At 43.8% G+C, this 24468-nt stretch overlaps 1 protein-coding gene across 8 annotated transcripts in view; it reads left to right on the forward strand.

Annotated features, from left to right (window-relative positions):
- The window catches only part of DENND2B (DENN domain containing 2B), a 173796-nt gene that overhangs the window by 112880 nt on the left and 36448 nt on the right, over nucleotides 1-24468 (forward strand). For all 8 annotated transcript variants that reach the window (XM_073882942.1, XM_073882943.1, XM_073882940.1 and 5 more), the window contains one exon: nucleotides 8415-8519. In XM_073882942.1, the coding sequence (XP_073739043.1) occupies nucleotides 8440-8519 (80 nt within the window). In that variant the 5' untranslated portion in view covers nucleotides 8415-8439. The remainder of the gene's footprint in view (nucleotides 1-8414; nucleotides 8520-24468) is intronic.

Below are 24468 nucleotides of genomic sequence, written 5' to 3' on the forward strand. Positions count from 1 at the left end.
GGGGTGGCTGGGTGATAGTCACTGGGGAGGGTATGTGCTATGGTGAGCGCTGTGAATTGTGCAAGACTGTTGAATCACAGAACTGTATCTCTGAAACAACTAATACATTATATGTTAAAAAAAAAAAAGAAGAAGATAGCAGGAGGGGAAGAATGAAGGGGGGTAAATCGGAGGGGGAGACGAACCATTAGAGACGATGGACACTGAAAAACAAACTGAGGGTTCTAGAGGGGAGGGGGGTGGGGGGATGGGTTAGCCTGGTGATGGGTATTAAAGAGGGCACGTTCAGCATGGAGCTCTGGGTGTTATATGCAAACAATGAATCATGGAACACTACATCAAAAACTAATGATGTAATGTATGGTGATTAACATTATAATAAAAAAACGTCAGAGAAAGATAAAAAAAGAACACATGGCAAGGGTAGGGTTAATGATACTGTTTTTGAAAAGGTGAGTAATAATTGGGAACAATAATTGATCATAAGAAAACTATAAATAAAGTTAATAGAAAAAATGTAGAGAGATATTTTATGACACTAAAATGACCTCAGATAGGGAGGGGAGTATGAATCATAATGTGAAATCCTGATAAATTTGAATATATCAAAAATAAAACTTTCTATTCAAAAAAAAAAAAAAAGGAACTCATTCAAATGATGACCCTCCCTGAAGCTGATAGTGCCGGTGTTGGTTGCTGGGACTCTTGAAAGAGGAAATTAAAGGCCTAAGCCCTCCTCTGGGGAAGCTGCCGGTCTGTCTAGTCCTTTCCTTGGCCAAGGACCAGCAATGAGAAGAGGTTGCAGGAGGGAGTCAGTAAGAAGGGAAAGAGGGCCCGGGTGGGTGTTCCCTGGGCCGGGGAGTAGGCGTGTTGACCTTACCGTGGTCAGACTACAGCTGTACAGAGCTGTGCGGTCTCCAGGTTCTCAGGGTACACATAGAGCTCTGTTCCCTTTCCCACCTTTTCCTTCCCTCCAGGCTGCCACTTCCACAGGGGAGATTGCTTAAGAAATTAGTGGAATGTAGTTGTTAGCAGAAATTCTCTCATATGGTTTAGAGGTTTCCTTTGTTGGGTGTCTTGACTTCTTACCTGGACTAGGAAAGCAGAGTGCTTGGCAGGGTCTGTGTTTCCTCTACATGGCAACTTTAACCGCAGCAGAATGGGAGGCTTCCTTCCAAATGCTTACTCTCAGGGTTCAAATGTCTCCTCCTTCAGGGGCAAAGCATCTTGTCATGTTCACAGTTAGGCCCATGGAACAGTATCACACAGACATTTAGAAATATCACCTAACCAAGGGCGGGACTTTTTTTGCTCTAGGATAGGAAAGTTCATTCTTAGAGGTTGGGCATCCCTCAGAAGGAGCACTTTTCAGAGCCTGACCTGATGGGGCCCTTCCTGGACCTTTAGGAGAGCATTTGTGGTCATGGGATTGGATTATAGGGAGAAGGAGCAGGAGAGAGAGAGTTGCAAGATGAAGGCTGGCCTGAGCAAAAGTTGGGAGCCTTTCAGAGGTCTTTCCTCCAGTGGCAGTGAGGAGAATAGATTGGGGGGGGCGGTTCAAGTGGCTAAGAGCCGGTGCCCTATACTAGAATAGGCTCCTCTTCCCTGCACTGCGCAGGCCCAGCTGTCCAGAGGCTTCTTGTGGATGCTCCACAGGGAGCATGCTCCTGGTATAGTACCTCTTAACCCTTCCCTGCTGGGACTCGGGCTAGGCTGCAGCACTCACCTGCTGGCTGAGAGTCAGGTTGGAGAGCTGAGTAAAGCTGGCCAGCTGCAGGCACTGGGTGGGGAGGGACAGCCGTAAATTGGAGAGCTTGCTGCATCTAAATGGGCCACTTCTACTCAGCCTAGCCAACTGTTGCCAGGGCAGACAGTGACGTCAGATTTTCTAATTTTTCAAGAGAAAGACCAGAATCTTTGTATTTTATTTGTACCCACACACTTTTAAAAATGTTTGATAACTAATCCAAATTTCTTAAAGAGAAGGCCAGATGAGACATATTTTTGCTCTTACAAACCATCAGCTTATGTCTTCGGCTATAAACTTTTTTTCCCTGGAGTTGAAAGTGAGGAGAAAGTGCAGAAGCAGATGTTAGCTGCTAGAGGTGGGTGGCAGGAAGAATTGTTTTGAGATACAAGAACACTGAGCGCATCTGAAAATTGAGGAACTATTTAGAGGAGACATTGATAATGCTTTCACTGGACCTCGTGATGGACCTGCTCCTTTGTCGTTGAGGGTCGGTGGTTCCTGTGCAGGGCGGAAAAAGCTGAGGGGTGGGAGGAGGAAGAGGGACTGAAGGAACATCCATCTTGTATTTGCTTATAGCTCCGAAACCTTAGGAAGACGATCAGTAGTGACCCTTTGTACCTTTCCAAGTCCTCAGAAAGCAGTAGGACCAAGCTTTCACACTTTTGGGGATATAAACTAGCTTAAAATGCAAATTCCTAGGCCCCACTCCTATAGATTTCCATTCAGGAGGTGGAGGTGGGGACTGGGACTATTTTTAACAAGCGTCCCATTGATGTGAGGGAGAGTGAGTGGAAGCTGACCCACGTTCCTGTTCTGTTCCTTCACTGGGTGAGTGATCTTGGGCCAGTCATTAATTTCTCTGACCCTAAATTTTCTGATTGGAAAAATGGGCCTGTATCATCACTACCTTGTAGAGCTGTGAGAGCTGAATTCGCAGATGATTAGAGGTAATACAGAGTCTTGGCTCCAAGCTGGGGCAGTGGTGCCAGCTATCGGCTCAAATTCCTGCCGAGCCACTTTCTAGCCAAGTGACTCGAGGCAAGCTATTTAACTGCCCTGTACCTTGGTTTCCTTGGTAACATGTAAATAATAATAGTACCTACTTCTTAGGATTGTTACTAGGATTAAATGATTTAATACTTGGGAGGTGCTTATAACTTCAGCTGTTATATAAAGAATGTAGGAACGTGTCTTAATAAATGTACCTTTGCTTTTCCTTAGGTCCTCTTACCGTGGGTAGCAAATAGGTTAAGGCTTACTTCAAATGTCACCTCCCTATGAAGCATTCCTGGGGTCCACTTTTTACTTGACTCTTCTCTCTTTATAGTTATATCCTCCAGGCAGGGACTGTCTGAACGTTTTTATATCCTGGTACCTTGCACAGTGCTTGCATAGAGCAAATGGACTGAATGACCGTAGTAACAGGGAATTTGAAAATGACTCAGGGTCGGGAATGGACTGGTTGCTTTCCAAATACCTAGAGCAGCATGATCTGGAAGAAAAACCATTTATTAAACTTCTGTGTGCCAGGAAATCACATGAGGTAGGTCATGTTATTATTGCTCTTATAGTGAGAAAGTTGAGTCTTTGAAACTCACTTGTGCAGTGTCACTTAACTATCAGTTGAGAGAGGCAGGGTTAGAATTAGTTATCTGACCCCAAATCAGGTGTTCTTCCCACTGGACCTCAAGTACCTGGGATGGTGGTTTCTTTGTCTCAATGCAGAGTTTGTAGAACAAGTCTAGGAGTACCTTATTGTGGTCCTTTTTCTGGATAGTCCTGACTCTTCAGATGGTTGTCTATAATTTGTCACAGCTGGGTTTTTGAGCAACTCGTGACTGGTGGTAGATGCTAATTGAACAATTTCATTTTCTAAACATGCAGTTTCTGCCTGGACTTTGTCATCGATGGACCTGAGAACTAGTGAAACAGCCTCTCAGCCCCCTTCTCTGCGCCATGCCCAGTGGGTATTTCCTCTAACTAGAGTATCTTCTCTCCTTGCAGTCAGGCTAGCTAAGGTGTCAGGCTGAAAGCACAGCTGAGAGCCTGGAGTTGCTCTTAGGGCCCTAGAAGAAGCAGTGTCCCCCAGGAAGGCCAGCCATGCGTGGTGCGCAAGTCTGAGCTTCAGGTGTAAAGGGTTAGCCTGGTCCTTAGTACCTCAAGCCCCTAGATTATTCCCTGATCTGATAGACCTGGCCTAGGGGGAGCAGGTGGGAGAGAGGATGACAATTTGGCATCTTGTTCTTACTGAGTGGGCCTGTCTGGGGTTCTCGGCAGTGCCTGCCCAAGATGCCTGAACTCCTAGCTGCTTTTGAGAATTGCAGCTGTGCTCTCGCAGAAGTGTGATCAAGAATCCTTGCCATGGGCCTTGTAGAAATTTTGGTCCACTCCTCTCTTGGTTACCTCTTCATGGGATTTTTCTTCTTGGCCCAAGCAAATGTCAGAGTCATCTGTATTTTTCCTTCTTACTAAGTTGGCTCTGTGTTGTCATATTCAACTACATAAAAGCATTTCTGAGCAGTGGGCCCACCCTCCTTAGATCGGAAATTCGGGGAAAGAAAGAATATATTTTTTATCATGTTATTTTAATATCTTTCAGTTTCTGGTCTTTCCACAGATCTTCTGCCCTCTCCCTGAGGACTTGCCCTGGAGCCGCTAGAGCATGTCTAGTGTTGTTTTGATGGGTTATGATGGTTATTGTGACCATTGTTACCATGGGCACAGTTGAAAGCTGATGCTTAGCCAGTTGATTCCTTGTAGCACTGTGCTCCCCGAGGACCCTGAGAACCGGCCTGGGAGAGCTTCCAGAGGCTGCCTCTTCTCCTCCTCCTTTCTAGTGCACACACAGCCATATGCCAAGAGCTTAACTTGGCACTGGGCTGGGGCAGATAAAGAAGATCTCATGAGAGCCAGTGTGCACAGATGCTCTGGTGGCAGGATGACTTCTCCTCATCCTCATTATTATCATCATCATCACCATCATCACTGTATACTTAGGTTTATAAAGATTTTTTCCCCCTAACAGGTAGAGAAGGATTTTCTCTACCTTATGAAGGATAAAAGTGAGGCTCAGGTTTGGTTTTCTTGTCATTGAGGCTAATCACTATTTGCACCAAGGTAATAAGTAAGATGGCCTCTAGGATTAAGGTCTTCAGAGGCTGTAAATAAATATGTTTAACTCTCACATCCAAATGCACTTCATTTTGGTCAGTGTGATGGGAATGCCAGTCAGAGTGAGAACTGCTATTCAGCTTCCATGAAGGGGTGTTAGTCCAGGCCAGAGTGTACAGTCACATTGGAAATATGCTTGGTGTCTCAGTTGTGTTCTCTCTCACATCCACTCTCCAAGGCACTTAAAAAAATATTTTTTTGCCCTTAAGTTTTATTTTAACAGCTATATTGAGATATAATTCACATACTGTAAAATGCACACATTTCAGTTGTTTTTAGTTTATTCACAGAGTTGTGCAACTATCACCACGATCTAATTCCAGTACTTTTTTTTTCACCTCAAAAAGAAGCCCATACTGTTGCTGGAGTGGTGGGGGGTGGGAGGGAGGGGGTGGCTGGGTGATGGACATTGGGGAGGGTATGTGCTATGGTGAGCGCTGTGAATTGTGCAAGACTGTTGAATCACAGATCTGTACCTCTGAAACAAATAATGTAATATATGTTAAGAAAAAAAAAGAAGATAGCAGGAGGGGAAGAATGAAGGGGGGGAAATCGGAGGGGGAGATGAACCATGAGAGATGATGGACTCTGAAAAACAAACTGAGGGTTCTAGAGGGGAGGGGGCTGGGGGGATGGGTTAGCCTGGTGATGGGTATTAAAGAGGGCACGTTCTGCATGGAGCACTGGGTGTTATGCACAAACAATGAATCATGGAACACTACATCAAAAACTAATGATATAATGTATGGTGATTAACATAGCAATAAAAAATTTAAAGAAGGAAAAAAAAAAAAGAAACCCATACTGATTGCAGCCATTCTCTGCTCTGCCACTCTCAACCCAACCTTGGCAACCACTAATTTACTTTCTGTCTTGCAGATTTGCCTATTCTCTACATTTTGTAAAAATGGCACCAGGGTTCATGCGTGTTATAGAATGTATCGGTACTTCTCCTTCCTTTTTATGTCTGAATAATATTTCATTGTATGGATATATCACATTTTGTTTATGCATTCATCCATTGACGGACATTTGGATTGTTTCCACTTTTTGGCTATTATGAATAATGCTGTTATGAACATTTGTGTATAGGTATTTGTGTGGACACAGTATTTTTATTTCTGTTGGATATAAACCTAGGAGTGGATCATGCTAGGTCATATGGTAACTCTGTGTACAACTTTTCTGAACTGACAAACTGTTTTCCAAAATGGCTGCACCATTGTACATTCTCGCTAGCAATAAATGAAGGTTTCAGTGTCTCCACAGCCTTACTAACATTTGTTTTTATCTGTCTGTTTCATTATAGCCATACTGGTGGGTGTGAAGTATGATACTATATTATAGTTTTGATTTCTATTTCCCTGATGACTAGTGATTTGTTTCATCAGCTGACTGGCTGATTTTATATCTTTGGAGAAATGCCTATTCAAATCCTTTGTCCAGTTTTTAATTGGGTTATTTGTCTTTCTATTATTGAATTGAAAGAATTCTTTATACATTCTGGATATAGCTCCTTAGCAGATACATGATTTGCAAATAATTTCTCCCTGTCTGTGGGTGTCTTTTAAATTTCTTGGTGGTATTTTTATAGCACAAGGGTTTTTAATTTTGGTATGATATAGTTTAATGTCTTTTTTGTTGCTGGTCCTTTTGTTGTCGTATCTAAGAAACCATTGCCTAATCTGATGTTACAAAGATTTACCCCTGTTTTCTTCTAGGCTTTGCTTTTGTAAATTTTACTCTTACATTTAGGTCTGAGATCCAGTTTTATTTATTTATTTTTTTGGTATGAGGTAAGGGTCCTACTTTATTTTTTGCCTATGAATATCCAGTTGTCCCAGCACCATTGGTTGAAAAGACTTCTTTCCCTATTGAATAGTCTTGGCATCCTTGTTGAAAATCAATTGACCACGAACATTTGGGTTTATTTTTGGACTCTTAATTTTATTCCCTTGATCTCTATTTCTATTCTTATGTGTATATACACTGTCTTGATTACTGTGGCTTTGTAGTATGTTTTGAAATTAGTCTGAGTTCTCTAACTTTATTCTTCTTTTTTAAGATTGTTTTGGCTATTCTGGATCCCTTGGATTGCCATAAAATTTTAGGACCAGCTTGTCAGTTTCTACAGTTGATGGATATTCTGTTCAATTTATAAATCAATTTGGGGAATATTGCCATCTTAACAATTTTGAATTTTCTCATCCATGAACATGGGATGTCTATTTATTTGTGTCTTCTTTAATTTCTTTCAATGATGTTTTATAGTTTGCAATATACATGTCTTACATGTCTTTTGTTAAATTTATTCCCAAGTATTTTTCTAAGTATTCTTAGAAATACTAAGGTTTTTTTTTTTGCTGAAATTATTAATGGAATTTTTTTAATTTCATTTCCAGATTTTTCGTTGCCAGTGGTTAGAAGTAAAATTGATTTTTAAAATATTACTCTTTATCCTGCAAACTTGCCTGACTTTATATATTAGATTAAAAGTTTTTTAGTGGAGTCCTTTGGATTTTCTATGTACATGATCATATCATCTGCAAATAAGAGATAATTCTACTTCTTCCTTTCCAATCTGGATGTACTCTTAAGTTTTAACCTTTTTCTTCCTTTTATTATTTTAACATAAAATGATGTTCCTTAAAGGATAATGATATATTTGCTAACTCTGTATGGTACATGAATGGACATTTTTCACTTTGTCAGTACTTAAATACCATAATGTATATTAGAAAAAATATGATAGTTCATAATTTTATGGTGTTAGCTCAAATGTTACTCTATTAGAATATTCCTCCCTGAACCTTCTACTTCAAATAACAGATCTTCTTCACACTCCCTCTACCTTGCTTCATTTTCTTCTTCATACCACCTATCATCACCATACAAATTATACATAAATGTATACTGATGTATCACACACATGTGACATGTGCAGGCTTATTATTTGTTTTTCCTATAATGGATCTCCCCAAGGGCAGAGACTTTGTTTCACTCTTTGTTGGATGGCAGTGCCTAGGACTTAGGTGCTCAGTAAATATTTGTTGAGTGACTAAATGATTAATTGTATAGAACAAGGTTAAATATTTTAAGATAAGCAAGTTAGTTTCAAGTTGTTTCAAGAAAAACACTGAATAAATAGTTATTCAGGAGGTATACAGATAGGATGGAATTTGCCAAGGCTCTATGGCATGCTTGAAGTTTGGGAATATTTAAAAAATGAGAAGAGGTAGGATGGAAATGGAGTTTTGTCATTCTCTGTAAAGTGATAGGTTATCTGCTAGCTCACAGAGTCATTGCCTAACCCAGATCAGGGGTCCCTTGAGGCTCTTAAGCTATAACACATGGAATTAAATCTATGTGGGAAAGTGGTTCCTGCCACCCGCCACAGAAACCCTCTTGGCAGTTTTGGAGGTCATCTGGAAATGTTTGAGGTACTTTTGGCTGCCCGTGGAAACTTGGCTAATAGGCCTTGATTTCTTTGCAGGGCTCTGGGTTTGCCGAGAGCAGAAATGACCATGACTGCCAACAAGAATTCCAGCATCACCCACGGAGCTGGAGGCACTAAGGCCCCTCGGGGGACTCTGAGCAGGTGAGTAGGAGAGCACTTCTAGGGAAATGGAGTTCACTGGAGGGTGGCATCAAGAGGCAGCCAAATGGCTTGGGTCCAAAGTATAAATGCTTATCATCATGACTCTGACAGTTGTCCAGGTGAATGATCTGGGCTCAGCTCATGGTGACTATGAAGCAAAAGCCATCTGTAATATCTATGCCATTTTCCAGTTCTCTAAGTGTCCATAGGAGAAAGCAAAGGGACCCTAAAACAGACTTTGCTTTGTGCTGTTGGAGGAGCCTAGAGCTCCAGGAATGGAGCCAGCAAGAAGCAGCTGACATTCTCCTGGCTATATCCTTTTCCTTAAGATGGGACAGCTTGGGCCTGTGCCTGAGCTAGGCTACACTGTAGTGAGGGAGGTTGACCACACTGGGGGTCGGGGTGGGGAGACAGTTATGCATGTTAGCACAAGTTGCAAGCAGAAGTCTAGTTCTACAAGAATTTAGGTTGGGCTGTAAACAAAGCAGCTTGGGGAATTTTAGTCAGTGTAAGCTATAATCCACTTTCCTGGTTTGGTCTTTTTTTAAAAAGTAGAATGTAGAATGAAAGAAAAACCACAGATTTTGAAATCATAAACAATTGGCTTCAAATCCAAGCTCTACTCCCCAGATAGTGAGATCTCAGGTCATTTTCTTATGCCCTCCAAAATCTTAAATACTCATCTATGAAATAATAATAATAGTATCTCAAGTTGCTGTGAGGATTAAATGAGATAATATATGTCAGTGCTTAGCATAGTTTCTGGCATAAAGCTTCTCAATAAATGTTAACTCCCTTCCTATGATGGGATAAAAGTTTCCAGAGCTGGAAGATTGATGTATAGCTCTCACCGGGGCTTCTCAATTTTGGGTCAAGGCCTAACTTTTTAAAATATTCTTCCCCCCCGCCCAATTTCCACTATGTGGGGGTTAGAGTGGGAGAAGCAGGTTTTACATTAAGTCACAAAGCAGAATCAGGACCACCGACAAGTACCTGTTTCTATTTGGAATAGGTACCTACATGTTTTAAATAATTTTAGAAATTGCTCTTTAGCTTTCTGGCGTGTGCGCCATCATAACATGATAGATGATATTTGTAAATATCTGAGCCTCTGATGTGCCTTAAAAAAGCATTCTTCCAGCTTCTCCTCTAGGTCTTCATTTCCCTTCCTTTCTGCCATATTTCTGCTTTCTTTCCGATTTTCTTTCCTGGGCTTTTGGCGTGGAGTCCCAGGCCTCTGTGGCTAGCTATACCCTTCTCTCCAAGGCTACTGCTGGACCGTGGGTGTTATTTTGAAAGTGTCATCTGGTGGGTTTGCTGGCTGTCTTCACCCCCAGCCATATCTGGGGGTTGCTCTTTGGGCTGAGTAGGGTAGTAAATTACCAGTTCATTTAGGAAGTCATTGTCAGTGAGCTCTGAGGGCTTTCCTCTCAGGTGCCAGGCTCTGTGGTGGACAATGGGGGAGAAAGAAGAATGATCCTTTCTCTTTCTTCAAGGCATGTACAACCTGTATTAATGACTTTGGCACGTGAATCTCTTAGTCTGACCTTTCAGTAGATGTTTGGCAGTGACCTGAGGCCCCTTTTTTTTTTTATCATCACAAGGGAAAAGATCCTTGGCGTGTCGGGAACTTTGGTTGGGGAGTGGAAGGGTGCTAGGGCCTGGGAAAGCTGGGTATTTGACTCGAGGCTGCTTTGGGGACCCCCACATCATCCACATGGAGGCAGAGGAACCCAGGGGTAATAGAGGCATCTGTGTCTCACTCTGGGGGTAGGAGGTACTCTGGGGCATGGAAAACTGGTGGGAAGGGCAGATGTGACCCTGTGGAACTGGCAAGATAGGTATTTGCAAGTTTGTGTCCTTAACTTGAATGAGACTTCACCTGAGCCAGTATGGGTTAAAGAGCCTGTATTCTATTCTGTCTTTTGACTTTTATGGGTATTCTGCTAATATATTTCCTTCCTTTTGCTCTGTAGCCCGGTTTTGATTGGCAGGGTATGTAGGAGGAGGAAATCCAAGCCTTTTCATTTGACCACCAAAGTTTTGTTCTTTGCTAGGTTTTGGTCTTTTGGAGCAGGTTTCCCTTTCTCTTTGTTGATGAGGCAGCGTGGGCACGTTGCTTCACCCTCAGCTGCCGGATATACCCTCCCTACATATGGTTCGCACTCCAGCTCCTAAGATTTGGCTGCATCCCAATTCTGGGAGTGGGAGGTGAGATTCTCCACGCTCCCCTGGATTTCAGAGGCCAGGTTTTATGATGTTGGTGTTGATGACTGGGGTGAGACTAGAAGCAGTGTGGTGACTTGCAAACAAGGAAGTGTTATGTTTAAAGCTAATTCAGCCACCTAAACAGGGTGAACTTTGCTACGTGTTGCTCTCAGGAGATATCACTTGTGCTGTAAGGCCTGGCAGGCAGCAGGGGCAGTTCTCAGAAGACTCGTCATTCCTGCTGATTTCCTGGACAGCTTCTTCACTGTGAACCTCTAGCATCCGGGTCAGTGCCCCATGGAGGTTCAGGCTATCAGTATAGTGTTTGGGAACCTTGCCTCTGGATGGAGGTGTGAGAAACCTGGGTGCCTATAAAAGTGTAGACTTCTTGGGGTCATGGACTTTGGTTGACTTCTTTCCATCTACCTTGAGCCTGGAACAATGCCTGGTATGTGGAAGATGATAACTATTTATTGACCAGTTGATTAGCTGTCTGGGAGAGGAGTCTCTTCTAGCATAGGCTGCTGTGCTATTTGAGTCCTCATAGTACCTTTCTCATAGGTCTTACCAACTTTGGGCTCCCTTTCCATTCAGTCCCCAGACACTTAGAAGGGCAGAGCTGAAAGGAACCTTAGAGTTCATTCAGTCAAACCCACTTCTTTTACAGATTGGGAAGCTGAGACGTAGAAAAGGAGAGGTGCTCCCTCCAAATACAAAGCTAACGGGAGAAAGAACTCAAGGCTAGCTCTCTTGGTCCTTCTGTTGTTTTATTGTACCACTCCATTCACCTCCCTCTAAATATCCCTGGGATCTTCCTGCTCAAAAACTATTGTCAAGTATGATATGGTCAAACTTGGCCTGGCTTGTAAGGCTTTCATAAAAAGCCCTGGTCTTTCTTTCTACTCTTATCCTTCACTATTGTCTAATGCAAACCTTACACTTCTGCCAGTCTAGATGCAAGTGTTACTTCCTTCCCAGTGCTTTTCTTAACCACCCAGCAAAGAAGGATTTCCCTCCCCTCTGTATTCACTCTTAGAACCCGTGATTTGGAGCCTCCAGATGGCACTTATCGTATAGTACCTCATAGGGTGGATTTTCATGGGGGTCTTATTTCCCCTACTCTGTTGGAACTCTTTGGAGGCCCAGCACATACTCTTTTGGACTGTTAGAGTTGGAGGGGTCTTGGGATTCATTCAGTTTCGTGATGTTACATTCAAGGAAGCTAAAACCACATAGTTAATTGACTGTGGAACCATAATTTCAGCTCACATTTGTAGGTTTCTGGGCAGAGCAAGGCATTGGTTTGTAATATTGTAAAGTCCAGAGAGGTCTTGGGGGCCCACTGCTAAAGTGGGCACCAATCTGGACCCTCTGCCTTCGATTTCAGGAAGAGGGTGAGAGCTAGCAGATAGGGAAAGTCTCCTGAGAGTGGTGGCTGTGGGTAAAAGATAGTGCTGCAGAGCCTGTCCTGGTGTGGCAGGCTACCTCTCCAGAGGACCTGTGGCCTTAGCCCCCTGTTACCTGAGATGCTTCCTAGAATCCAACCGTGATGTCAGTAATATTTGTCTGGTTATTTATTGCTGCATAGCAAACGGCCCTAAACTTAGTGGCTTAAAACATTAACAGTCATTTATTTTGCTCACAAATCGCAGTTTGGGTAGGGCTCATTAGGGAAAGCTCGCCTCTATTCCTTGCAGCATTGGTAACTCAGTGGCTGGGGGCTGGAATCATCTGAAGACTTGTACACTTACATGTCTGACCACTGATGCTGGCAGTCAGCTGGGACCTCAGCTGCGGAATGCCTACGTGTGGCCTCTGTTGGTTGCATGCTTTTACAGCATGATGTCTGGGTTGCAAGAGTGAGCATCTCAAGAGAACTAGGCAGAAATGCATGACATTTTAATGACCTGGCCTCCGAAGTTGCATGGTGTCTTTTCTGTTTTACCCGGTTGATTAAGGCGAGAACAAAGTTCTGCCTGAGTTCAAGGTAAAGAGCTCTGCACCCCAATTCCAACGTGGTGGTGTGTGTGAGGGTGCTCCCCCGCACCACTTAAGCAATTCTCTGACACCAGCTCAGTGCCCTACAATTCAGCTTGATTCTGAGACTATCTACCAGGGAGATCATCAGATCCCACAATTTAAGGGCTCAGCCCTAGACTACCCTTTGCCTCAGATGCTAATCTCAAGCCAGGTTGTTACCTGTGCTTCTGACAGACTGGCTAAACATCAGAGGTTCCCACGACCCCCTCCTTGGGTTCAGTAATTTACTAGAGTGGCTCACAGAACTCAGGAAACCCATTTACTCACTAGATTACCAGTTTATTACAAAGGATATTAATGGATACGAATCAACAGCCAGATGAAGAGATACATAGGGCGAGGTCTCAAACAAAGGATTTTTTGTCTTGGAGAGCTTGGGCCTTGCATGGTGGCATGCGGCAGCATTCTGATTCACCAACCTGGAACTTCTCTGAACCCTGCCCTTTTGGGTTTTTATGGAGGCTTCAGTTACATAGGCACGATTGATGAGATCATTGGCCATTGGTGGCTGATTCAACCTCCAGCCAGTCTCTCCTCCCTGGAGTTCTGGGGAGGGGAACAACTGAAAGTTCCAACCGTCTAATCACAAGGTTGGCCTCTAATAACAAGGTTGGTTTTCCCGGCAAACAGCCCCCATGCTTAGGTGTAGTCCAAAAGTCACTCATTAACATGACAAAAGACACCTTGATCACTGTCATCTCTTAGGCAATTCCAAGGGTTTTAGGAGCTCTGTGCCAGAAATGGGACTAATACCAATTCTGTATTTCTTATTATAAATCAAAACATCACACAAACCGAGGGAAAATAATTCCCACTTGATGAGAGGAGTATCCACTTCACATTGCTAGAAGGGCATGTGAGATGGGGTAGGTCATGATCACTGTCTTTGGAAAATGCAGTCTGCCATAGTCTGCCCTCTGATCACAAATATTCACATCCTTGCCCAATGTGAAATATACTCAGTCTCTCTCCTAAGTTCCCAAGTCTCATCTTGTTAATGGCATCAGTTTGAAGTCTAAGATCTCATCATGTGAGTCAGGTTCAGGTATAGATGAAACGCTTTAGGTGCAGTCCCTTTCTCTCATTGTGTGCAGTTCCTTGAGTCCTATTTCTCTTGATGTTGAAGACCTGTAAACTAGAGAGAATATGTATCTGCCACCCAAGATACCCTGGTGGGACAGGCCCAGAATAACCACTGTAGATAGCCCTCTTCACATAGGGGGAAACGGGAGGCCACACAGCGGTTACTGGCCCGTTGTAATTCTTACATCCAGTGAGGCACAAGTGACCGAAGCCTTGGTTAAGTCGTGGTTTTATTGCCTCAGAGGCATTTACCTTGTCTCTGCCTCCCCCCTCAGGGCTTTGGGTTCTGCCCTCACTCTGATTCCTTCTTCCTTTTCTTTCAAAATCAAAAGTAGCCCATTTGTGCAGGTGAGTAGTTTTCTCCGTCAGCTTCATGCCCATAATATTTCAAGTGTCCAGAGTCTTCCCTTCATTTTATATGGTCTCTGTGCTTCCCAGTCCCAGGTGATATACTTCATTTAAAACTTGGTGGGTTTCTTCTGAATCCCTTTATAACCCACTGCAGTGGACAGAAGGCACATGTACGGATCACTTCACTGTGAGCCCCTTCCCGCGTTGGGTTCCCTGGGAGACTGCTTGGGGACAAGGGTTCTCACAAGTCTTGGAAGCCTTACCATTTACAGAGGATCTGTACGGCCCACCCTTCAAATCATTAGAAGGCCTTTTGTCTGTGTGTCCGTAAGATTCTCTGAGGAATGCTTGAAATCATTTTTTTAGGTCTGGACAAAAGATTTTTTAGGACTGGACCTACTCTAGATTTTTTTTTAAAGTGGTTTACTGACAGATAATTAAACTTGAACTGAACCTTTTAAAGTGTACAGTCTGATTAGTTCATACACCCGCACGCGCGCGCGCGCACACACACACACACACACACACACACACACACACACACACTAAAACTGCCACTACAATCTGGAAGCCATTTCTTAATTTGAGAATTTTTTCCCATCTAGAGAGACAGAAACAAGTGTTATTTTCTAACCCAGAAAGCCCTTTTTCGTTTCTGTTTCCTTTCTGTGTTGCTTGAAAACGGAACAGTCCCTTTTTTGGCTCCTCTCCTCCTATAGGCAGCTAGATGTCGAACGGCACCTGCAGCACTCTGCTCGGAGATACTTTAAGCTGGATGGTCGAATTAGGTAGATTTCCTATTTTCCTTTTCGCCACTGGGGAGAGAATTACCAAACTTTTCAACATTTACGAGGGTCCCCTTCCCTCCAGCTTCTACTAATGTTTTCCTTACTTATCTGTAACCTTTCCTGACAGCCTGTCACTCAGTCCCCAAGTCAGTGATTTAGGATTTTGTTTCAACAGCACTAAATTTCTAGGTACCAAAATCGGTTCCACTTATCTACTGTGACATAACTACCCCAGAATTTATGGGTATAAAACAACCATTTTATTATGCTCACAGACTCTGTGGCTTAGGAATTCAGAGAATACTTCAGGGATCGCTGGTCCCTGCTCCATGATGTCTGGCACCTTGGCTGGAAAGACTTCAAGGCGTAGGGTGACTCATTGACTAGGGGCTGGTGTCACCTAGACCTGTCTTGCTTCATGTCTGGGGGTTGATGTTAGCTCTTTCTGGAACCTTAGCTGGGACTGTTAGAACACCTATATGTACCCTCTGTACATGGCCTGGGCTTCCTCACAGCATGGGAGATAGGAAGTAGAAGCTGCTGGTTTCTTGAGGCTTGGGACTGAAAATTGGCACCAATTCATTTCAGTTGTGTTCTATTGGTCAAGCAGTCGCAGAGTCCAGATTCAAGAGAAGGGGTGATTTTTATAGGAGGCATGTCAAAAAATTGGGGGACCATGTTTTAAAACCATTACAAGTATCTTTAGTATGGTTTCCTGGAACTACATTTCTCTCCCTGTTGGCTTTGCACAGTACCTAGTTCTGCTTCGTAGAGCAGTCCCATTTTTACTGGACTAGGGCTTTGGGAATATTCCTGTAAGGCATCATTTTTAACCTGCCGCAGGGAGGACTTCTGTCTTGTAAGTACTCTGTGTTCATTGCAGCTACTACTTAGAGGACTTGGGGTTCCCACCCGGAGAAGAGCTCACTGATCCTCTTTGTGCTTCCCTAGAAATCAGCTGGAAGGTAGACAGGTATGGCTTTGGTAGATTCTTAGATGTACTTTTGGAAGTGAAAAGATGATTCAGTTTCTGCTCTGACCCTAGTTACCATTCTACTTACTCTGACAAGCTATGGTTGACCTCAAGAGTCTCTATAGTTGGTGGCCCATATATAGCCCCACTTGGAGGATGAGGCTATCCTGGACCCTGTTGAGGGCTTCCAACCATTTGAGATGGGGTTGCTTTGGGAACAGGAAGGCCAAGTTGTCAGTGTCACCCTGTCCTTTGGCTTTTTATCAGGACCATGTCCCAGAGTGGGATGTCAGTGGGAGTTATTGAGCTGAGCCCCTGCTCTGGCCTGGGGAGCAAACTTCTGGGCTTGCTAATGGGACTCAGGAGAAGCCTTCCTCTCCTTCCTCCTCCTTGGGAGCCTCAGATAATGGCCTTGAGGGAATATAGTGAGAAGGTCATCTCCAGAGTTAGGGCAGTCACTGTGTGGTGGGAGGATGCTGATGTCCACTGGGTCAACAAGGGCCCACCTTCATTGAACGGCCCTAGAATGGTGAATGGCCAACTCCCAGGCAGTTTTATTGGGGAGCAGGCTAGACACCTGTTTAGTAGAGACTAAGCATATTGGAAGCTGGGCTCCGTGTAACCTTAATTTGCAGACAGGCTCACTTCATGGCGTCCACAGCCCATCTTGTTACCTCCGGGGCTATTTCCTGGACCCATAGGAATCTTCCCTAACTGGCCCCAACTTGGTCCTCTTCCTGATACCAACACACTCAGAAGCCCTGAGTTCAGAAACCTCTTGTCATCAAGGACTAAAGATAGCCTTCCCTCTCAGAGAGTTCTTGGGTGCATTTGGCAATATATGGGGCATCCCTTGGCATGAATGCTTATTGCTGTGTTCCTGGAGAATGGCTCAGATCACTAAGTGAAGGGTTGGGTTGTGTTCTTATGAAACAATACCAGAGGGAAGGGCATATACTTTGCATTTTGACTCTCACTTTCTGTCTGTTTATACACATACGGCACATGTTGATTTTTCTTTAAATTTCTCTTTCCATACCCTTAGTTCATACTCTCTTTCCTACTCAGTTGTCTTACATATTTGTCTGTATGTGAGTGTTCACGCCCCTCTGTTTCATTTAAATTTCCTTTGCATTCTCCCCTGCCTTTCTTCTCTCTTTCTCCTTTTATCTGTTTATCTTACTCCTTCTCCTGTAAATGTTGGTTTTGGCCAGTCACATGCTGCAGTGTTGGCACCCACACCTGATGAGCAGCAGATCTGGCTGCCTGCTGACAAGGTGGTGGCATGAGTGCCCAGTTTCAGTGTCTGCCTCCCCAGGGGCAAGCCGGGGATTTTTAGAATAAAGAGCAAAAGATGATCAGAGCACAGTCATAGGTGTCTCTCAGCTCTGCTGTATTTGCTTTTATATTTCTTTTACCTCCCTGGAGCTGTTTATGGTGTCCAAGCACTTTTTAAGTGTACATCATTTTATCCACACAGCTAGTGTATATGGATACTCAGAGCAAGTGTTTTTTCTGTTCCATGGATAAAGAATCTGAGGCTCAGAGAATTTAGATGACTTTTCCAGGAGCATATCTGGAAATTGAGGGAACTGGGACGACAGGAAACCCAGGTTTATAGATTTTGGGGAACTGACAGCCAACGCTGGTCTGCACTAAGTGCTTTGTGTAACTTTTTGTGTTGTTCTTCAGATCACATGTGACAAAGAGGGGGAGGTAAGGGGAGTCTGTGACTATCCTGGGCAGGCATAAAGAGACCTAGGTTTTAACTATTTATTTTTTATTCATTCATTTAGTCATTCAGTATAAATATTAATTCCTACTAAATTCTAGATGCAGTGCAAAGAGTAGGGGATACCAAGATTAATAAGACACCATCACCACCTTCAACTAGGTCCCACTCATCGTCTAGTAAGGGAGGCAAGTGAGGAAACAATCTAGTCCAATAACATGTTACGAGTACCGTAAGACATTTTTCCAGGTGCAGTGGAGGCTCCAAAACTTGGCCATCTCCACCTGGATAAAAGGGGGGTAGGGTCAAGAGACATTCCAGAGCAGAGCTCCAGAGATATGTAAGGGAACAAGCCAACATTATAGGCAAAGCAAACAATGTGTGAAGGCCTAGAGGCATGAGAAGCAAGGAGCTTGATGTGGGTGGTTTTGGGGTTGTATGTAGGAAAAGACAGATGACAAAGTGAAACGAGGGAACAGATCACGAGGGGCCTTGTCATCCATGCCAGTGAATTTGCACTTCCTTCTGTGGATAATGGGGAGTTTCAAGCATGAAGATTTTTGTGTTTTAGAAAGATGTCAGAAGATGAGTGTCTGACTCTTTTTTTTTTTTTAAGATTTTATTTATTTATTTGAGAGGGAGAATGAGAGATAGAGAGCACGAGAGGGAAGAGGGTCAGAGGGAGAAGCAGACTCCCTGCTGAGCAGGGAGCCCGACGTGGGACTCGATCCCGGGACTCCAGGATCATGACCTGAGCCAAAGGCAGTCGCTTAACCAGCTGAGCCACCCAGGCGCCCAAGATGTCAGAAGATGAGAGGACTGACTAGAACAGAGAGAGAAATTAAGAGATTGTTTTAAGAGTCTTGGTGAAAGATCAGATCTGAACTGAGGGAGTAGCAGTAGCAGAGGGGATGAGGAGGAAGGGGGCAGATCTGAGAAATGTGAAGGTTATAGAGTTGATAGGACTTAGTCATTAAGTACATCAGTGTGTTTGAGGAAGGAGCTGGGTACAGATGCTTGAAGGAGTGGGAAACAACAAATCTGGACCTTTTCTCTCCTCTGTGGAATGCATTGGAAAACATTAGGCAGTAAAGGCCAGTGGTGGAAGCATAGAACAGCATAGGGATGAGAACATGCGAGAAGACATTCAGCCCAAGTGGGTGGGAATGAGAGCAAAAGGGGTTCTCCTGTCTAAGGCCAGCACTTCTAGATGGGCATGGGATCCCCATCCCCTTTACTGCCTGCTTAAGGACATTGCTCCTGCATTTGCCCTTTCTCATTCTGCATTGGCAGCTTTTCTCTCTAACTGGATCATTCCAGTCATCATTCAAGCATGCTGCGTCGTATCTCCTGGCTCAAGCTAACCAATAAAATGCTTCTATGACACCACATTCTCCTATACCCACCACCTCATTTCCTTGTTCCCCCTTTTAGGAAAACCCTTTGAAAGAGATGCCTGAATTCTTTGTCTCCACTTCTCATTCCATTTTCTTGAATTCCTTCCAGTCGGGCTTCCCTTCCTACCTCTCTACCAAAATCTCTCTTCTCAAGGTCATAGCATCCTCTGCATTGCTAAATCTAATGATCAACTGTTTCTCAGTCTTCACCTTACTTGATTGTTAGCAAATTTGACTTAGTTGATCACTCCCTATTTTTTGAAGGTCTCAGGACATCAGTCTTCATGGTTTTCTTCTTTCCTTATTACATGCTCTTCTCAGTCAGTCTTCTTCACTGGTTCCCCCTTTCTCTACGTGACTTTGAAACACTGGAAAGCTCCAGTTCAGGCCTCGGTTTTCTGTGGCTACTGACTCCCTAGATGAGCTCATGTAGTCATATAGTTTTCTGTCTTTTATTACTGAAGTATGGTTGACAGACAATGTTATGCCAGTTTCAGGTGTACAACATAGTGATTTGACAATTCTATACATTATGCAATGCTCACCACAGTGTCTTGTAACTCTACAATGTTATTACAATATTATGGACTATAGTCCCTATGCTGTACTTTTCATCTCTGTTATTTATTTTATAGCTGGAAGTTTGAACCTCTTAATCCCCTTCACCTATTTTGCCCATCCCCCCATCTCCCTCCCTTTTGGCAACTCTGTGTTTAAGGGTCTGTTTGGGTTTTTATTTTTTGCTTGTTTATTTATTTTTGTTTTTAGATTCCATGTATAAGTGTAATCATATGATATTTGTCTTTCTCTGTCTTATTTCACTTAGCGTAATGCCCTTTAGTTCATCCATATCATCGCAAATGGCAAGATCTCATTCTTTATTAAGGCCGAGTAACATTCCATTGTATGCATATATGTGTGTATATACGTGTGTGTGTGTGTGTGTGTGTGTGTGTGTGTGTATCTCACATCTTTATTATCCATTCATCTACTGATGAACACTTAGGTTGCTTTCATAGTTTGGCTATTGTGAATAATGCAATAAACATAGCAATGCATATTTCTTTTTGAATTATTGCTTTTATTTTCATTGGGTAAATACCCACTAGTAGAATTACTACATCAGATGGTAGTTCTATTTTTAATCTTTTGAGGAACCTCCATACTGTTTCCCATAGTAGTTGCACCAAATTTACATTCCCACCAAAAGTGCACAAGGGTTCCCTTTCTCTGTATGCTTGCCAGTGCTTGTTATTTCTAGTCTTTTCGATACTAGCCATACTTGGTCATATAGTTTTAAATAATATCTATATATGGCTGATGACTCCTAGGTGAGGTTTATAACCCTAACTCCATTCTATCAGGTTCTCAGGCCAAAAACCTTGACAGCATCCTTGACTTCTCTCTGTGTCTCATACCTTTTATCCAGTTCATCAGCAAATCCTATTGGCACCACTCTCAAAATAGATTCATCTCTTCTGCTACCCTTCTAATCCAAGCCATAATAATTTCTTGCCTGGATTATTGTAGTGTCCTTTAGGTGATCTCCTTGCTGCCATGCTTGCATCCCTGCACTCCGTTCTCTGATGTGAAGTCAGAGCATATCATTTTTCTGCTCATACCCCTTCAAGAGCTTCCTTTCTCTCTCAGAATAAAAGCCCAAGTCTCATTATTGGTCCATAGGGTCTTCTGGTGCCTCTCTGACTAATCTCCAGCGCTCTGCCCCTTCTCACTCGACTCTGTCCACACTGGGCTTTTTGCTGCCCCCAGAATACAGTAAGTATGTATTTGCCTCAAGCCTTTGCCCTATTGCTCCTTTTGCCTACAACATTTGTCCCCTGGATAAACTCATTGTTTACTTCCTTAAGGCTATATTCACATTGTCCCTGGCAGAGGGGCCTTCCCTGATCTCCCTCACTGTGAATCTTTCTCCTTTTCCCCTTTTTTATTCTTCTTCATTGGCTCCATATCCATCTCTCAGTGTTGGTTTGTTTATTGTATGTTCAATCTAAACAAATAAAGCCACACTGCCTCCCTCCACTAGACTATAACCTATAGAGAGACTTTGTCTAATTTTAGTCTCTGCTGATCCATGATGCCTAAAATAGCACCTGGTATGTATTTGGATCCAGGCACCACCATTCATGTGGCTACAGTTTCCCACTGTCCGACAGGGGAGAATTATCTTTCACTGCCAGCCTGCATTTGAGGAACTGGAAAATAGCTAGAGGGGACTGGTGCCTATGAGTGAGTGAGCACTCCCTCCCATCCATGCTCAGGAGATGCCACCTGCCATGGGAACACTGCCACAAAGAACCATGCATCCTTATCGCCAGTCCCCATCATGTTCCCCCTTAAGCCTCCTTGTTTTCTGGGTTAACAGGTTGTCCTGAGCCCTCCTTCCACTTGGGGCAAAGACTGATGGAAGCTGATTCTGTTATTGGGATTACAGAACTAGCTCCATTTGCAGGGAGTGCTCAGAGGAGATTCTCAGGCCAGAGCTCTTAGTAGAGAGAGTGAGATCCAAACATCAAGACCAGGGAAGCTGCTCTGTGGGGAAGTGGAGGAGAGAGGCATGGGAATGGAAGGTTCAGGGCGGTGGTTCTGCACTGGGATAGGGCAGGCCAGTTATACACATGGCTGACCTTTCCCACCTGCATCATTTTACTATTAGAACAGTTTATTACTTCTCACGTTTCTGTGCATTTACTGGGCAGTCCCTCTACTGGTTTTCCCTGGAGTCTGTCATGTAGCCAAATTCATTTGGGTCCAAGATGACCTCACTCACGTGTCAGCTCACAGTGGGCTGGCTGTTGGCTGCAGGGGCCTCAGTTGTGCTCCACATGGCTTCTCATCCTCTAAAAGACTAGACTGGCTTCCTAACATGACAGTCTCAGGGTAGCATTCCAGGTATGTGAAGGGGGATTTTTGCAAGGCTTCTTGAGGCCTTAAGTTTGGGACTTAGCTTAATTTCTACTCCATTCTGTTGGTCAAAGCAAATCACAAGGTGAACCTAGATTTAAGGGGCAGAAAAATAGGATCCACCTGTTGATATCATGAGCTGCAAAGGATTTATGGCCATTTTAAATTACTCCCTTTCTCTTCCACTCCAGATGTTTAGAATCCAAGGACAAAGGTAAGCTCTTTGAAAAGGTTTGCCAAGTGATTATTCTGAATAGTGAGCCCTTTGTTAATATTAGTAATTATCAAGCTAAAACTGAGTACTGTGTGTTAGCCGCTGGGTTCAACACTTGATGTGTGTTGTCTCTATTCCTTACAATAACCCCCTGAGACGTGTGTTCTTTTAACCTCCATTTTATAGATCAGGATACTAAGGTTTAAGGAGATAAAGCTATTGGCTCAAGGTCATGTAACTTGTTAGTGGCTACTCTGAAATGTGAACCCTAAGGCTTTGTAATATTTTTACCCTATCTTGAGAAGAACTGGCCTAGCATAACCTGGTGAAAAACTTAATACTAATGATAACTAACAGTCATAGTAAGTTACAGTATATGATATCAATTCACATCCAGTCTCATTTGCCCATTATGACAACCCTGTGATATAGTCAGAACAATTTTGAGGAATTGAAACTGGAAGCTCAGAGAGAATGAGTGGCTTTGCTTATAGTCACATTGCTAAAAAGGTAGAATCAGAAACATGGAGAGATGGCAGTGAGTTCTTCTGTCAAGTGAGAATCCCATGAGGGCAAGGCCTTATCGATATTGTTTACGAATTTATCCCTAGGTCCTTGGAGTGAGTGAATGCTGCCTTCTCTGTGATGAACCTGGGGATGACTAGGCTCCAGGTCAGCGTGGGCAGGCCCCTTCTCCCATCCTGAGCTGCTAGAACACACTGAGCCTGGCCTGTGTGGGGAGGCTGCACAAGGAGCCTCTGTAGCTCTGCCCGAAACTCAGCAATGATACAAAGACCAGCACCTTTAAAGGGAAGGGCCAGTCTCTTCTCTATTTGATCCTTCATGAGAGGAGAGAAACTAAACTTTAGTTAAAGCAGGCTAGGTATTTAGGCTTTGAGAGAATTTCTTACCTTGTGGAGATTTTTCCATGCTGGAACTACTAAGGGAAGTTAGGGAGTCATCTGTTCTAAAACCATGCTAGAATTGGACAGACCAGAGACCCTTACCATATTTCTTTCCCACCTGTGGGAGCCATGCCATACGCCATACACACCAACCCTTCCCCTCCCCACCCCCCCATAAATACAGTGGCTTCATGGCCTGGTGAATTCTTACCTTGGGGGTTGAGGAGACTCGTCCGTAGGGGAGCATATATCAGAATGTCTGGAGAGATGAGGCATATACCAGAGGCTTCCTAAGAGATTCTGAGTCTCATTAGATGCCTGTCCTCGCCCACTAGAATTTAAGCTTCATGAGGACATGAATTTTTGTCTCTTTTATTTATTCTTGTGTCTAGCACCTAGAGCAGGGCCTGGTACATAGTAGGCGCTCACTAAGTATTTGCTGAATGAATAAACAGGTTGTTTTCTGTTAACGGCACCTTCTCCCACCGCCAAAGGAGAATAACGGAAACAGAGTCCTTTGTGGAGTCCAGACACTGCTGGCTTACAGGGCTGGACTGATGATGACCTTTGGCATCCATGGTTCTATGAAATAAATGAGGGACTTAAGGCCTCCCTCGTTCTGAGTAGGTTGAGATCTCCCCAGGCTCGAGCTTGGCACATTGCCCTGCTGCTGCCTACCCTAGGGAGTGCTGAGGCTTATTCCTTTCATACGTCCTTGCTGTGCAGAGTCTCTTTGGTCATTGGCTTGGCTGGGCACTGCATTTCTCCCATCTGTGCCCATGTACACGTGGGATGGCTCTTGTTCGACTTGCCCTTTTAAAAACAACTTAAGCATGTTGAGGTTTCCTGTTGATCGGGGGCAGCCAGAGGCTATGACCCAACAGGGAATTGTCGGCCAATCCCTGACTCACCCAAGTTCCAGTTTTCTGTGTATGAGTGAGCAGTGACAGCAGGCTGGCTCGAGGGCATCTGGCTGCCTTCCTGTGGATGGCATGGCCCTCTGGAACCTGTGAGGCTCCCGCCCAGCTTTAAGGGCCATGGCATGAGGGTCAGGTAGGCCTTCATAGCGTGCGGCGTTGGCAAGACCCTGCTGTATTTGAACTAAAACTGTTTGCAGAGAGCTCCAAGAGTTAAGTGTGATGACCCTAGCAGACAACTAGAAAAGTGTACTGAAAGGGAAGTCCGCTCATGGGTTCTTGTCAATAAGCTCACCTTTACCTTTTCCTTTATTTGTCCTCCATTCACTGAGCACCTTCCAGATACTGAGGACGTGTCCTTCCACTTGGAAGAAATCGTGGACTGGTAGGGAAGAGGTCTAGAGGTCTTGAAGGGGAAG

This window comes from Callorhinus ursinus, unplaced genomic scaffold (genome assembly GCF_003265705.2).
Source record: "Callorhinus ursinus isolate GAN/ISIS: 27379988/994484 unplaced genomic scaffold, GSC_fseal_2.0 scaffold49, whole genome shotgun sequence".
NCBI lineage: Eukaryota > Metazoa > Chordata > Mammalia > Carnivora > Otariidae > Callorhinus > Callorhinus ursinus.